Below are 12316 nucleotides of genomic sequence, written 5' to 3'. Positions count from 1 at the left end.
AAAGGAAATAGGTTACTTGGGGCACAGGCATCAAAAGAAGCATGTTCTAATTTTTGCATTGGGCCCAGAGTCTGCACTTTGGCCAGCCCTACATTATGTTTATACACTATGCCCTGTATGCTAGGCCAATGGTCTTCAGTCTGTTCCAGGCTGAGTCTCCCTTTTCCAAGCCAAGACCTTCCACTGGACTCTCCCTCCCCCACGTTGTAATAGGGAAATGGGAGGTTGCCAAAAGTCAGGTTCTGCAATGCCTAAATCTCCTGTGTGAATCTATACTATCTTCCCTCCTCTGTGCTTTCATCTGTGGGATGATTTACTTATGTATCTCAAATGAATGAGGTAGCATAATGGATCAGGGAGGAAAAGGCAGAATCTAAGGTAGCTGGGTTCTAGGCACTTAGGGCTTTTAAGGGATTTGGGGAATTTACCTTAGGAACTTGTAAATGTTATTAATTCTAATGTAACCTATTTTACTTGTCATTTAAGTCAATCCAGCAGCCAAATCAACCTCATAAAAAGGGACACTAATTATTTTATGTGATTAAAAAGACCATTTAGATAAAAATGTCTAAATCCAACTGCAAAATGAAGGTTGATATGATTCTAATCCCAAGGATTATAAATCATCAACATGGCACACAAATCATGCAGCACAATTCCTATCCAAAACAATTTCACACTGAACTAATTTCATCCGCACACAATGAGCAAGTACTGAAAACTAGAGATCAACATTTCACTTCCTAAACTGTGTGAGGATCCACAATGGCATAAATCATCCATTCAAAGAATCCTGAGTTTACTTGTTTGCCAACTGAACCTTTTTGCCATTAATATTGTCAGCTTTAAGAAGAAAATGTCACATGTTACCATTAGTAGATAGAACGGTTCCATTGCTTTTTTGCCTCCTCCTTTTCATCGGTGACATTTATATTTAGAAGCTATATGGAAGCACAATTTAAAGCAATACCTACCAGTAGTGGTTACCTTATCTTTTTGACTGACAACGATGAGATTTCTGTCATGCATTACCTCTCCTATAGTGCTAGTGATGGGATTTTTTTGAAATCTTATTACTAGGGTCACAGTCATGGTCTCAGATGGAGCTTTCAATCAAAAAGGCAATCAGAAGGTTATACATTCGTGAGTTTCTCTACAAAGGAACCCTGCAAAGAGCCATAGTGAACAATATAACGCCTACTCAGGAGCTACTTGTGTTATATCTGTGTGTGGATATAAACAATAATCTCATCCATATCTTACGTTACCTTCCTTTGCTCCAAGGCGTGTGGTCTAGATTGGAACTTGGTCTAACATCAGATGGAAATCAGACCTTAACACTTGTGTTACCGTAGGATGGCACATTATACTACACAACATCCTTTCACTTTGGCCAAATGATTAATAGAGCCTTCACAAGAATGCATTTGACTAAAATTGAAATCTATTACAAAATGTGTTGTTACATTTGAAACTCTGATGAATGCAGCTTTTCTAGCTTTAGATGACTCCACCGTTTAGTGTATGTTGCTGAGAGCGTTGTGTAAAGCTAGTCAGATGGAACTTGTGAATACAGCCTAATTTAAATAAATTGGAGACTTCATTAATTTCATTAAAACCTTTACAATGCATTTAGAAGTGGTGTTAGCATATTAGTTATCTGCAAACTGCAGTCATTAAAGGCAGCTGCGGCATAGCTAAAGCAAATGTCAATGTTTCCGTTTTGAAATGCATGCAGAGTTGGGGATGATGCGTCAAACTATTTTTGTTTATAGAAGAAATAATAACTGAGAATCCTAGAGACAATACTTTCTTTTTATTAGCAACATTCAAAAAACTTTGGGCGGTTAATTTTCAGCATGGCACACAGAAAATTAGACATATGCATAAATCCTCTTGCTGTATGAGGTTGACGCATGTTTAATTCTCCAGGCACTGTCCCAAAATTGCCCCCAACATCTTTTAATTTTGTTATTCTGACTTTATCCCCTATTTTAAACAGTATATTGATGTGATTGCCAACTATTTAATTGATTAATAAATGACTGAAGAAACTGTAGCAGTCAGAGGTTTATAAAGAACCTTTTAACTATTCACAGCTGATGATGCCTCTCTATAGGTTACAAGTTAAACTGAAAAGAAACAGCAGTCACAACAAAGGTATTTATAAAAATATATTTCACAAAGTAGGAAACAATACAGGAGTTTCTCTGAATACAATACATGAAGTAAATAAACAAATGATAATATAGCATCAAAACAAAGTAGAAAATTAAAATGATTTGCATGTAATACTCAGTTTTATTATACAATTGCTACTTCTAAATGGCAAGTTTGCATTACAAATTGAATATGCTTGCAGCTCCTAGTGCTGTTTACAGTGTGTGCAAGAGCCCTGGTGCATCACCATGAATATTATATAAAAGAAATGCTAATAACAGAAGAAGTAAAATTATGTACATACTTGTTCCTGCTCTAATACAGTGGAGAACTATAAGTATTGTTTTACTGTACTGGTTAATGTGTGGATTTCTAAAAGTCTACAGTTTAAATATTCACATGAACCAGTTTACTTCCAGCAGTTTGTGCTTGTATTAAAAATGCCAGTTACTAGATTTATGAAGAAAATATAAAACTGTCAAAAGTTTTGTCTGGGAAAGTTTTATTCCTGCCAGCATTCACTTAAAACTCAGCTTTACTTTTACTGCTTTAACCTGCAACAAATTATCATTTTCTTTTCAAAATGTACATGTATTAAACATTCATTTTATATATAGAAAAAACGCTAAAGGTTTATTAATGGATATAATTTAGGTTTCTTTATAAACTTACACTATAGATTTTACCCTTAATAAATAAAAGCAGTAATGGACATCAATAAAATATTTATTTCAGGATTAAACAAATAAATTAAATCTTTAGCAATAAAATCATTAATTGTTTCATATATGTAAGTCCATCTCCTTTCACAGTTTCTTTTTCTTTCCCCTTTCAGAAAATGGAGTTGGAGTTCCTTCTTCTCTAAAACAATCCTCTTTTAAAGTAGGGTTTTGAACCCCTAGTCTTGAACCTCTGCACATTGGTAGGGTTTCTAATCCCATGACTGGAATGGATTAAGAACATGTGAATATTTTAAGGCTTGACACAATATTTAAAGATGACGTTCAGTCTGTGGTTATGTGGCCAACAATTATTGTATGTACAATGTATGGTCACTGCACAGTAGAAGCCAGTAGGGATTTACAGTGCTGTTTCCATTCAGCATTGCAAAGAAGAGCAGATATTGCTTTTAATATTTTTGTGGTGGATCTTTTTTGGCAATGCGGAAACATACCATTAACTTTACATACTGACAGCCAACTCTGTTCAATAGCAAAATCATTGCAGGTCCACTATCTAGAAAAGCACCCTTTTCTTTTAATTCCTTTCATTTCACTGAAGTTTATCAAAGATCCAAATCTTCATCTTCAGAGTGGTCAAGTGAATATCGAATATCCAAAGACTTCTAGACACTCCACATACTTTACTTCACACTCCACAAGACTTATACCTCCTAACATATACTTTATTTTTTTTATTCAACATTACAATGAAGGTGATTTTATGATTTTTTAGATGACTGGCGCTAAATTTGCCTCTAAAACAAAAAGCCACATTAGTCGTAACTAACAGCAGTGGCCCTAGAATATTACATGATCCTTACGTCAAGAGTGAAAAAGTTTGTAATCCACTGTCAAGTTTCTTTGTCACTTTCTCCGACTGAGTAGAGTTCTCCAAGTCTTTTAAAGCGGGGACCCCATTCACTGAGGTAGTCAAAATTCTGATCTGAGTCTGATGTAGAGGACTCCAATGAACTAAGGGAACCAGCCACTGAGCCTCTTCCTTCATAGCCATAAATTTGGATGGAGTCATAAGGTGGAGCGGTGGGGTCATTATCAGCTTCATGAAGCCTTACGTTAATAAATTCATCAACGTCAACACCATTAGGAACAGGTGCAAGCCCCTGCCTGGGCATAAATTGAAGATCAGGCTTAATATCCTTACGGGGTAAAAATCCATTAATTCCATCTGGATTTTGCAAAGTTGCAATGTCAAAAGCTTCTGTATCTTCTTCGCCACCTCCTTCATCATCATAACGGATTATATTTTCCCTCACGTCTTCCTCATCTTTGATAATCAGAGGCTCATTTTTATGTCTTCTCAATGTTACAAACAGCACCACAATAACTGTAAGAAAGCATCAGAGGCTGATTAGTTAAGAAAACATCTAATCAAATCAGCTGTAAACTAGATTTTTTTTTGTAGAGGGCTGCAGACAGTATCCTTCTACAAGAGTAATAAAGACATAATAAAAGCTGAAAGAGCTAGAAATGTAACACACTGGTGGAATGGCAAAAATTTGATCAGGAGCTAGGGGAAGGAGCTCTACCTTCTTATTACCATAACTCTATATTTATAAAATAGCTTATTTAGGCCCAATTTTTTTAAAGGGCCAGAATTTTGAATGCCTCCATTTCTAAGCTTCACTTCAGACAGATTTGGCCTGATTTTCAGATTGCTGATTTCTGAGAATTCACAGTCCCAACCGAAATCAATAGGAACTGCTCAGTATCTCTGAAAATGAAACCCTAGTGCCCAGATGCACAAAGGTGTTTAGGTACTTAACTCCCATTGATGTACTTTTGTGAATATGGGCCTGTGTGTCTAAAGCTGGGCACGCAAAAATGGAGACAACCAACATTAGGTGACACTTTTTGAAAATATGGCTCTGATCATAGTCACAGGAAGAAATCTTTTGTTGACCTGTTGCTCAAAGGCCATACAGTACTACAGTAAGGAGAGTGAAACTGTGATGGGGGGTGGGAGGAGAGATGAGAAGAGGCTTAGGTCATATTAATTTTAGAATTATGGGTAGGTGCACAAAGAGTTGGGCTTTAGTTACTATTTGTTGTTTGTGCAGCTTAATTCTGAAACCTGTTACTCAGCAGAGCAACAGGGCTCTTTCATCACTGTTCTCTTGCTTGCTGATGTCATATACTACTTTTTTAAACTGTGCTTCTTATCTTGTAAAACTGAAATCTCTCTAAACCCATTACAATCTGGAATAAATGCATATAAGTCTTGGAAGAAATAGCATATAACAAATAATTCAGTTTCCAACACCCAAAATATGGTCTCAGTTCACTTTCTTACTCAACATTTCTAAAGCCTGATGTGAATTGGTAGATTTGATTTCATAATACAACTTTTCTTTAAATGCAATTTCTATGTAAGTTTCTTCGGAATAGGGACTGTGCTTTCTGTTTTTGTACATCATTTAGCACAATAGGGCTCATCCTCACTGGGTCTTCATATATATTATTTTTCTTCTTCTAGCCTTAGCTCATCTATATGCAGTTGAAGCAATTATTTCAAAACTCTACAGCTACTCAAATCTATATATATATTAACACCAATAATTAGATACTATTTTTCCAGATAGCATCACCTTTACCATTTGGTTTCTTTTTTATTTATAGTCATTTATGAACCAGAAAAATGTTGAACAGCAGGCTGTAAATGAATACATACCTAGCAGCAAAATGATGCATGCTAATATGGCAATTAAGGCTCCCATACTGAGTCCAATAGGAAGTACATAAGCTTCAACGTTACAGGACTGAACAATACCATCACTGCTGCAACCGCAGACCCGAATTGTAAGGGTGCTGGTGCTGCTCATGGGAGGATTTCCACTATCACTTATTATGATTGGTAAAAGATACACTTCTTGCATCTGACGGCTGAATCCACTGTGCTTTGCCAAAATGCTGAGTGTATTATCTGGAAAAGTGAACATTTAAACAGCTGGATCATTTCAAAATAGCTGCTGAAAACAATTTTTCCCTAGTTCATAAATCCCCCCCCACAAGCACATACATACTGTGTCACACACATCAGCCCCCTTCACCAGCCCCAGCCCCACTTACCAGATACATAAGGCACTGACCTTCTCAGCTTGCACATTCGTAAAAACTAACTTCATGAAACCAGTGTATGGGAAAGTATTATTTTTAAAGTAATCCCACCTGCTATTAGTTCATTTAATAAAGTACATCCATCAGTCAAAACAAATTGTGTTTTGTATTTTACATTGAAGCTACATAGTATTGCTCCTGCAGTAAAATAAACATTTTTTGTTGTTTAAAGGGGTAGAATTGTATAGAATAATACCAAAAAGAGGTGCTAGATTGGGTTAAAACCTGTGGGCCTGATCTTCAAAGGTGATGAACATTTTTATTTGAAAGGTAGTTATTGGTCCTTGGTACCTTGAAACCTAAACCTTATTTTCTTTTGAAAAAGTAAGAAAAACTGATTCCAGAGCATCCTAGCTCTCAATCTTGCAAAGACTTATGAACATGCTTTAATTTTATGCATGGTAGTTGCCCCCATTGAATTCAATGGGATCACTCATGTGTAAAGCTACCCTTTACCAATGCCTGACTTCTGCCATTTGCAGCATATCCAGCTTTGTGCACTGGAACTGAGCACTGTTGCTAATGCTAGGAGAGTGACAAGGGAAGAGCAGGGATTTGCCACAATTACAATTGGAAGAACTGCCTTCACTTTGGCAACCTTTTTTTCCAGCGGTGTTTTAAACACAATTTTAGTAGGTTGTTGGTTAGGAAATTCTAGGAAGTCACCATCAAAAAATCAGTTTTGGCCACCAGCTGCCTATTTGTTGGCTTTGTGTTTTAAAAAGATATATGTGGTAATGAAGTTGTGCTAATATGAAGGATCACTCAGCTAGATGGTATGCATGGGTATTTCCTTTACCCATGTGGTTAGAGTGAATATTTAATTTATGAATAACACATACTGCTCTCTCATACATAGTTAAACCTCTTGTATTCTCACAGCTTTCAAGCATAGTGGACACATTTAAAACAATCAAGATTTAACTTCTGCAGTAGTTAAGTTTACTGTACTATTTGTGTTATTTTAAATATAGGCAATACTGTAAATACTATGGTGTGGCAAATGTCGGTTTTGTTTAATGGTACCTAATGTGCGTAGCTGTACATCAAATAACTGATTCAGATTCTCACAGGTAATTATTGAATTTAGTTCCTCACTTAACATAAGAGATTTTCTATTGCCTTTAGGTAACCATAGAATCCAAACATTTACCAGCCCACTCCTTTCTAATATAAATGATTTTGTACGTGGCAGAATGTTCATGTTTTAACCATTGTAAGGAAGCACTTAAAAAATACAAGACACTTTGATTTATTTACATACTTAATGATACAGCTTAGCTTTTAACTGCTAGATTCAGAGGAACAAATAATAAAACTCAGTGTTTTGAGCCATGCCCTAATAGAGTGCATGTTGATTCATGTTAACTTGTTTTGTGTATTCCTTCACAAAAAAAAAATAGTAAAATAATTACCCCAGACCCCTATACACAAGTACTGTGATGTTTATATGTCTTTCTGAAAACCCTAATATCACTGATGGAAAATGGAAAGATAAAGCTATACATCACATTCGAGGCTGAAGGGTTAGATTGCAGCTCTTTTCAATAACCTCTTTTCTCCTGTATTCCCAGAGTCAATGTGCTTGAAATGCTATGAAAAAAGCAGTCTCCTCATATTTTGTGTTATGAAATGGTTTTGACTTAATCGCTAAATGACATTTCATGGAAAGCAGGAAATTGAAGAGGGAGGTTTGTGTGGCTGGAAGGGAGAGAAAATTGAAAGATAGGCAAAGTTCATACAACAGACATAGCACAACGGCCCCTCTCCTGAGATATGGCTGAAAAACACTCAGTGCAGCTCAGGAGGTGGTTGGTGTGTGTAGGAGGGCGGGGGCGGCACAAAGGAACCTCTGAGATACCTTTGTGCTCTCTTGATCCTGGTGCCATTCAGATTTCTGGTGTACACTGAAACTCCCCTAGGGCTGTTCTCGTTATACCAATACCCCCAGGGGCCATTCTAACAGCAACAGATCACCTGGGCAGTGACCACAAGCATTAGACCGACATAAAAGAAGGCATGCTCGGTGCCCCCAAAGAGCTTTCAGTCTGTAAAATACAAAATAAACAGAAAGAGAGAGATGGAAGGTAGGGGAATGGGTGCAGGGGAAGCTATTCAGGTGGTTGGTCACATTCTGAGAAAGTTTTAACAACATAGTGCGTTGTTCTTGGTATGCGTGTGTGTGTGTGCTCCCATGCATGCACACACATTCATTTAGGTGAGGGCTGATACAGAATACAGACAATTTCATACTACCCAACAAGAATACCCTAGGAGATATTTACCAGTAGATGTGATATTATTGATATAACGGTAGTAACTTCTATAATTGATTGAGCCTGTAGCAGAGTATTAGAAAATGGACAGGTTCTTGTAGCGAATTAGTTTTAGGGTGACCAGATGTCCTGATTTTATAGGGACAATCCTGATATTTGGGGTTTTGACTTATATATAGGCTCCTGTTGCCCCCCACTCCCTGTCCTGATTTTTCACACTTATTGTCTGGTCATCCTAATTAGTTCCATAAACAGAAGAAGAAAAGAGGGAGCTGGCTGGTGCATAAAGAAGGGAAATGAAGATTAGGTCTCCTAGGAACCTAATTTTCCATTCACATACACCAGTTTCATGATGGTGTAGCCACAAGGATTGGGTGAGAAATGGTTTTCCCATCCCATGAGAATTTAAGAGTTCAATAAATGCTCCCATCCCAAATTGGGACAAAAAGTCAAATTCTAAAAACAAAATTGTGGTCCAGAACAGCCTCCCCCCGCAACCAGTTCAGGTCAACACATTTTGTTTCAATAATTTCACAAATTTTTTTTTTTTTTTTTTAGATTTTCACCTTGTTTTCCTCTTTTTTTTTTTCATATAAATTAAGTTACATTTCTAACTGAAGTAATTTTGAACCAAAACAAAAACAACCCCTCTTTTTGTTTAGAAATTGTCAAAATGGTACATTTAAACAATTTAAAAAACTTTAATCACCATTTTTTCACATCAGGAAACTTATCTAAAGCAACCTTATCCTGTGAACAGTTTCAGTTTCAATGAATCAATATTTCTGGCAAAAAAAGTTTAATAAAGAATTTCCCAACCAGCTCTAATAATCACATGGGCTATGTCTACACTGCAGCTGGTAAGGAGTTTCCCAGCCTGGGTAGACAACTCCCACTAGATTGAGTCAAGTGAGCACACTAAAAATAGCAGCCTGGCTGCTGCAGCTTGGGCTCCCAAGCCCACCTGACCCTCTGGATCTGAGCTCAGGTGGTAAGCCTCCGCCAGGGCTGCAAAATCCACACTGCTATTTTTAGCATGTGAGCTTGAGCCAAGCTAATGACACAGGATCCCAGCCGCGGTCGCATCAGTGCCGAATACAAAGGTGAAATAACCTCTGTGCTCCTAGTCAAGATTCCTGTTTATGCATCCCAGCATTGCATTAGCCCTTTTGGCCACAGTGTAGCATGGGGAGCTCCTGTTCAGCTTATTATGCACCAGGAGGCTTTGATTTTATCAGTGGGGGGTGCAGCCGCTCTGGTCCCAGCCTCTTTGGTGGGAGGCATGCTCCCAGCTGAAGTGTAGATACAGCCCTAGTGTAGCAGAGGAGAGAACCAGGCCTGGTTCTACCAGATTTGATTTCAAACATCCCTCCTTCCAAAATTCAGAGGTGCTTGGTTTCATAGTTCTAATTTAACCGATTATATCTAAAGCGGACCAAATTATTTAGATCTGAGTTTGAGTTTGTATTTTAGACATATTTAGAATAGATATTCAAACAAACCCACTGTAAATCAAAATAGTGATATTATAAAGCAACATTTTTGAAGCTGATTAGAGCTGAATACCTCTCTAGTACAGAAAGGATTCTCCTTCACTTTTCAGCTGTGGGAATCAGATTTTCCTTACGTCTTTTTAAGTTAGCAACAGTCACATCACAACTGATGGCACCATGGAGCTAAATAGATAGCCTAGTCCTTTCTCATGTCCTTTTTGGAATTATAGGAAGCATGCCTGTTTATTAAAGCTCAGTTTCAGGTGTGAGTTCTCAAGGATTTAGACAACCCAAACAGCATCAAACTCCTTAATTATCCCCCTTAATCTGCGTGCCACTCTGATGTAATGGAGAAGATGTGTGTATGGAATCAGTCATTAGTACATCTTCAGAATGAAGCACAACTGCACTACTTGACACTGGTTAAAAATGTCAGAGGTGGCACTGAAATGCACATATAGCAACAGAATCTCCCTCCTATCCCATACACCCTCACCAGCTGAATCACACGGTATCAAACATCCAAATGTAAAGAAAAAAGGTACATTAAAATTATGCTGTAGTTCAATTTATTAACAGGGTTTTTTTTAAATGAACCTAATTTCTTTGGTGAGTATAATCTTGTAATATCCTAGCAGGGCATGTTCAGCAAGTTGTGTTTTCCCCCTCCTAGTCCCAGTCACTATTTTGGTGAGATTAAAAAACAAAACAAAACAAAAACATTTCTGTACCTTTTTTTTTTTGTAATGACCATTTAAAGAGATTTTAGCATGAGTTAGATCCATAATCCTTTTCTTTTGAGCTTCCAAAGGAAGGGTCAGACACAACTAAACTCCAGTCCTCCATGGAGAACCACGCCCCTGCGTTGAAGTCCATGGAACTGCACATAGTTCTCAAGGAACAGGACCATATATGGTTGTTTTGTCCACATTGTTCCTATGCTCTTTTCTTTCTCCACACTTGATTCTTTAATAATAAAAAAAAAAGCAGCTGAACTTCTGGGGCTTAGTCCCTACCCTCTCACTATCTTGTATCTAAGACATAGTCCTGCATGGGATAGCATCATGCATGGGGTCATTTTCCTATTGGGAGCTCCAGGTGTGCTTGTGCCTGAAACACATACAATGACTTCCAGTTCCAGAGACCCTCCCTCGAAGAAGCTACTTGCCTGAGTGATTAGCCAGCTCTGCTAAACCTGGCCCGGCCTGCACCCTTTGGAAAGGCTAGCACTACTGTGAGTTGAATCTTTTCACAGTATTTATGCTGCTGGAGCAAAAAGCCCTCTTGGGAAGGCTCCCTGCATTCCATTCCTGGCCTCCTCCTCCTGTCCCCGTTACACATAGGAAGGGTCAGACACCTGCTTTGACATGAGAAAAGCAATAAATTTCTTTTGTTTGCAGCTCCTCCTTCTTTCTGATGCAGTCACCCTCTTCCTGTTCACCCCGGTGTAACGTTTTGATGGTGTAGAACAGGTAGATGCAGACGAGTCATGAACAAAACGGGAAGGCTGTGCAAAGAGAAATTCTCTTTACTGGGCCTTGCTGCCCTTCTCCTATTACCCATTCACACACAAGGGTGCACCTAAACCATTCAGCCACTAGGTGGCTCCACTGAAACCTCCATGAGAAAGAACACTGACAGCTGTCATTGCACGAAAAGAGGATTCTTGTATGTTTAAAGATGTTTACAAACAATGGATGACAACAGATCTTTCTGTTACAGCACAAGGAAGAGGGGACGGAACAATGTCTGTTAGGAGGGCCAGAGAGGAGGAAGAGAGGAAGAACTGGAGAGCGATGTAAGAGGGAGGAACTGGATGCCCTGGGGATAAAGTGTGAGGGGGGGAAAGAATTGGGAAAAAACACATGGGAAAAGGACTGGAGAAAATGGAATGGAGGAGAAGTGGGATGGAGACAATCAAGGACCCATTTCTTCCACTCTTGCTCATGCTGGGTGGTATGTTACTTTGCAAATAGTCCTATTGATTTCAGGAGGACTACTTCTCACAGAGTAAAGTAAGACTCAGTGTGAGTAATCTGGCCCAAAAGAAAGGGAAAAGAGAGGACAAAACTTGCTCTTTGGGCAGTGATGGTCATTTACCTACATATTTATCCGGCTAGCACCAGGTGAGCTCAACCTGGCTAGCCTGTAGGTCCCAACGTGATACAAGAAGAGACAGTAGACAACAAGAGGAGAGAAAGAGCTTTGTCAGCTAGAAGAGGACTACTGTTGAGCTAAATGATAATGAACCTTAAATATGGTGAAGTAGTTATTGAGGAGACACAAGGGTGGGGCTCAATCAGATGTTCCCACAGTGGCAACCTGAACCTGTCTTCAGGAAAAAAGCAGAGGTTGACATTGAGAAAATTGTTTTGACAATGGATAGAAACTGCTTACTGCTGCTGTGGGAATCGTGTTAGCAACAGCCTCTAATTTTCCCCCTCAAAGTAAAAAAAAAGAAGAAAATGTCACCTAGTGCTGCTGGAAATATGGCCTGCACATGAAGAGCAACAGCCCCCAGCTTGCCTTT

The 12316-nt window shown here is 38.4% G+C and overlaps 1 protein-coding gene across 1 annotated transcript in view; it reads right to left on the bottom strand.

Annotated features, from left to right (window-relative positions):
- Positions 1-2207: 2207 nt before the first annotated feature.
- The window catches only part of CDH8 (cadherin 8), a 220103-nt gene continuing 209994 nt past the window's right edge, over positions 2208-12316 (bottom strand). Inside the window, exons 11-12 of the mRNA XM_032768108.2 lie at positions 5572-5823; positions 2208-4227 (exon numbers count right to left, since the gene is read on the bottom strand). Coding sequence (XP_032623999.1) covers positions 3734-4227; positions 5572-5823 — 746 coding nt within the window. The 3' untranslated portion in view covers positions 2208-3733. The remainder of the gene's footprint in view (positions 4228-5571; positions 5824-12316) is intronic.

The sequence above is a fragment of the Chelonoidis abingdonii genome, chromosome 19 (genome assembly GCF_003597395.2).
Source record: "Chelonoidis abingdonii isolate Lonesome George chromosome 19, CheloAbing_2.0, whole genome shotgun sequence".
In the NCBI taxonomy this organism is placed as follows: Eukaryota; Metazoa; Chordata; order Testudines; family Testudinidae; genus Chelonoidis; species Chelonoidis abingdonii.
Note: the sequence above shows the minus strand (reverse complement) of the source record. Positions and strands in the feature narration are given on the sequence as shown.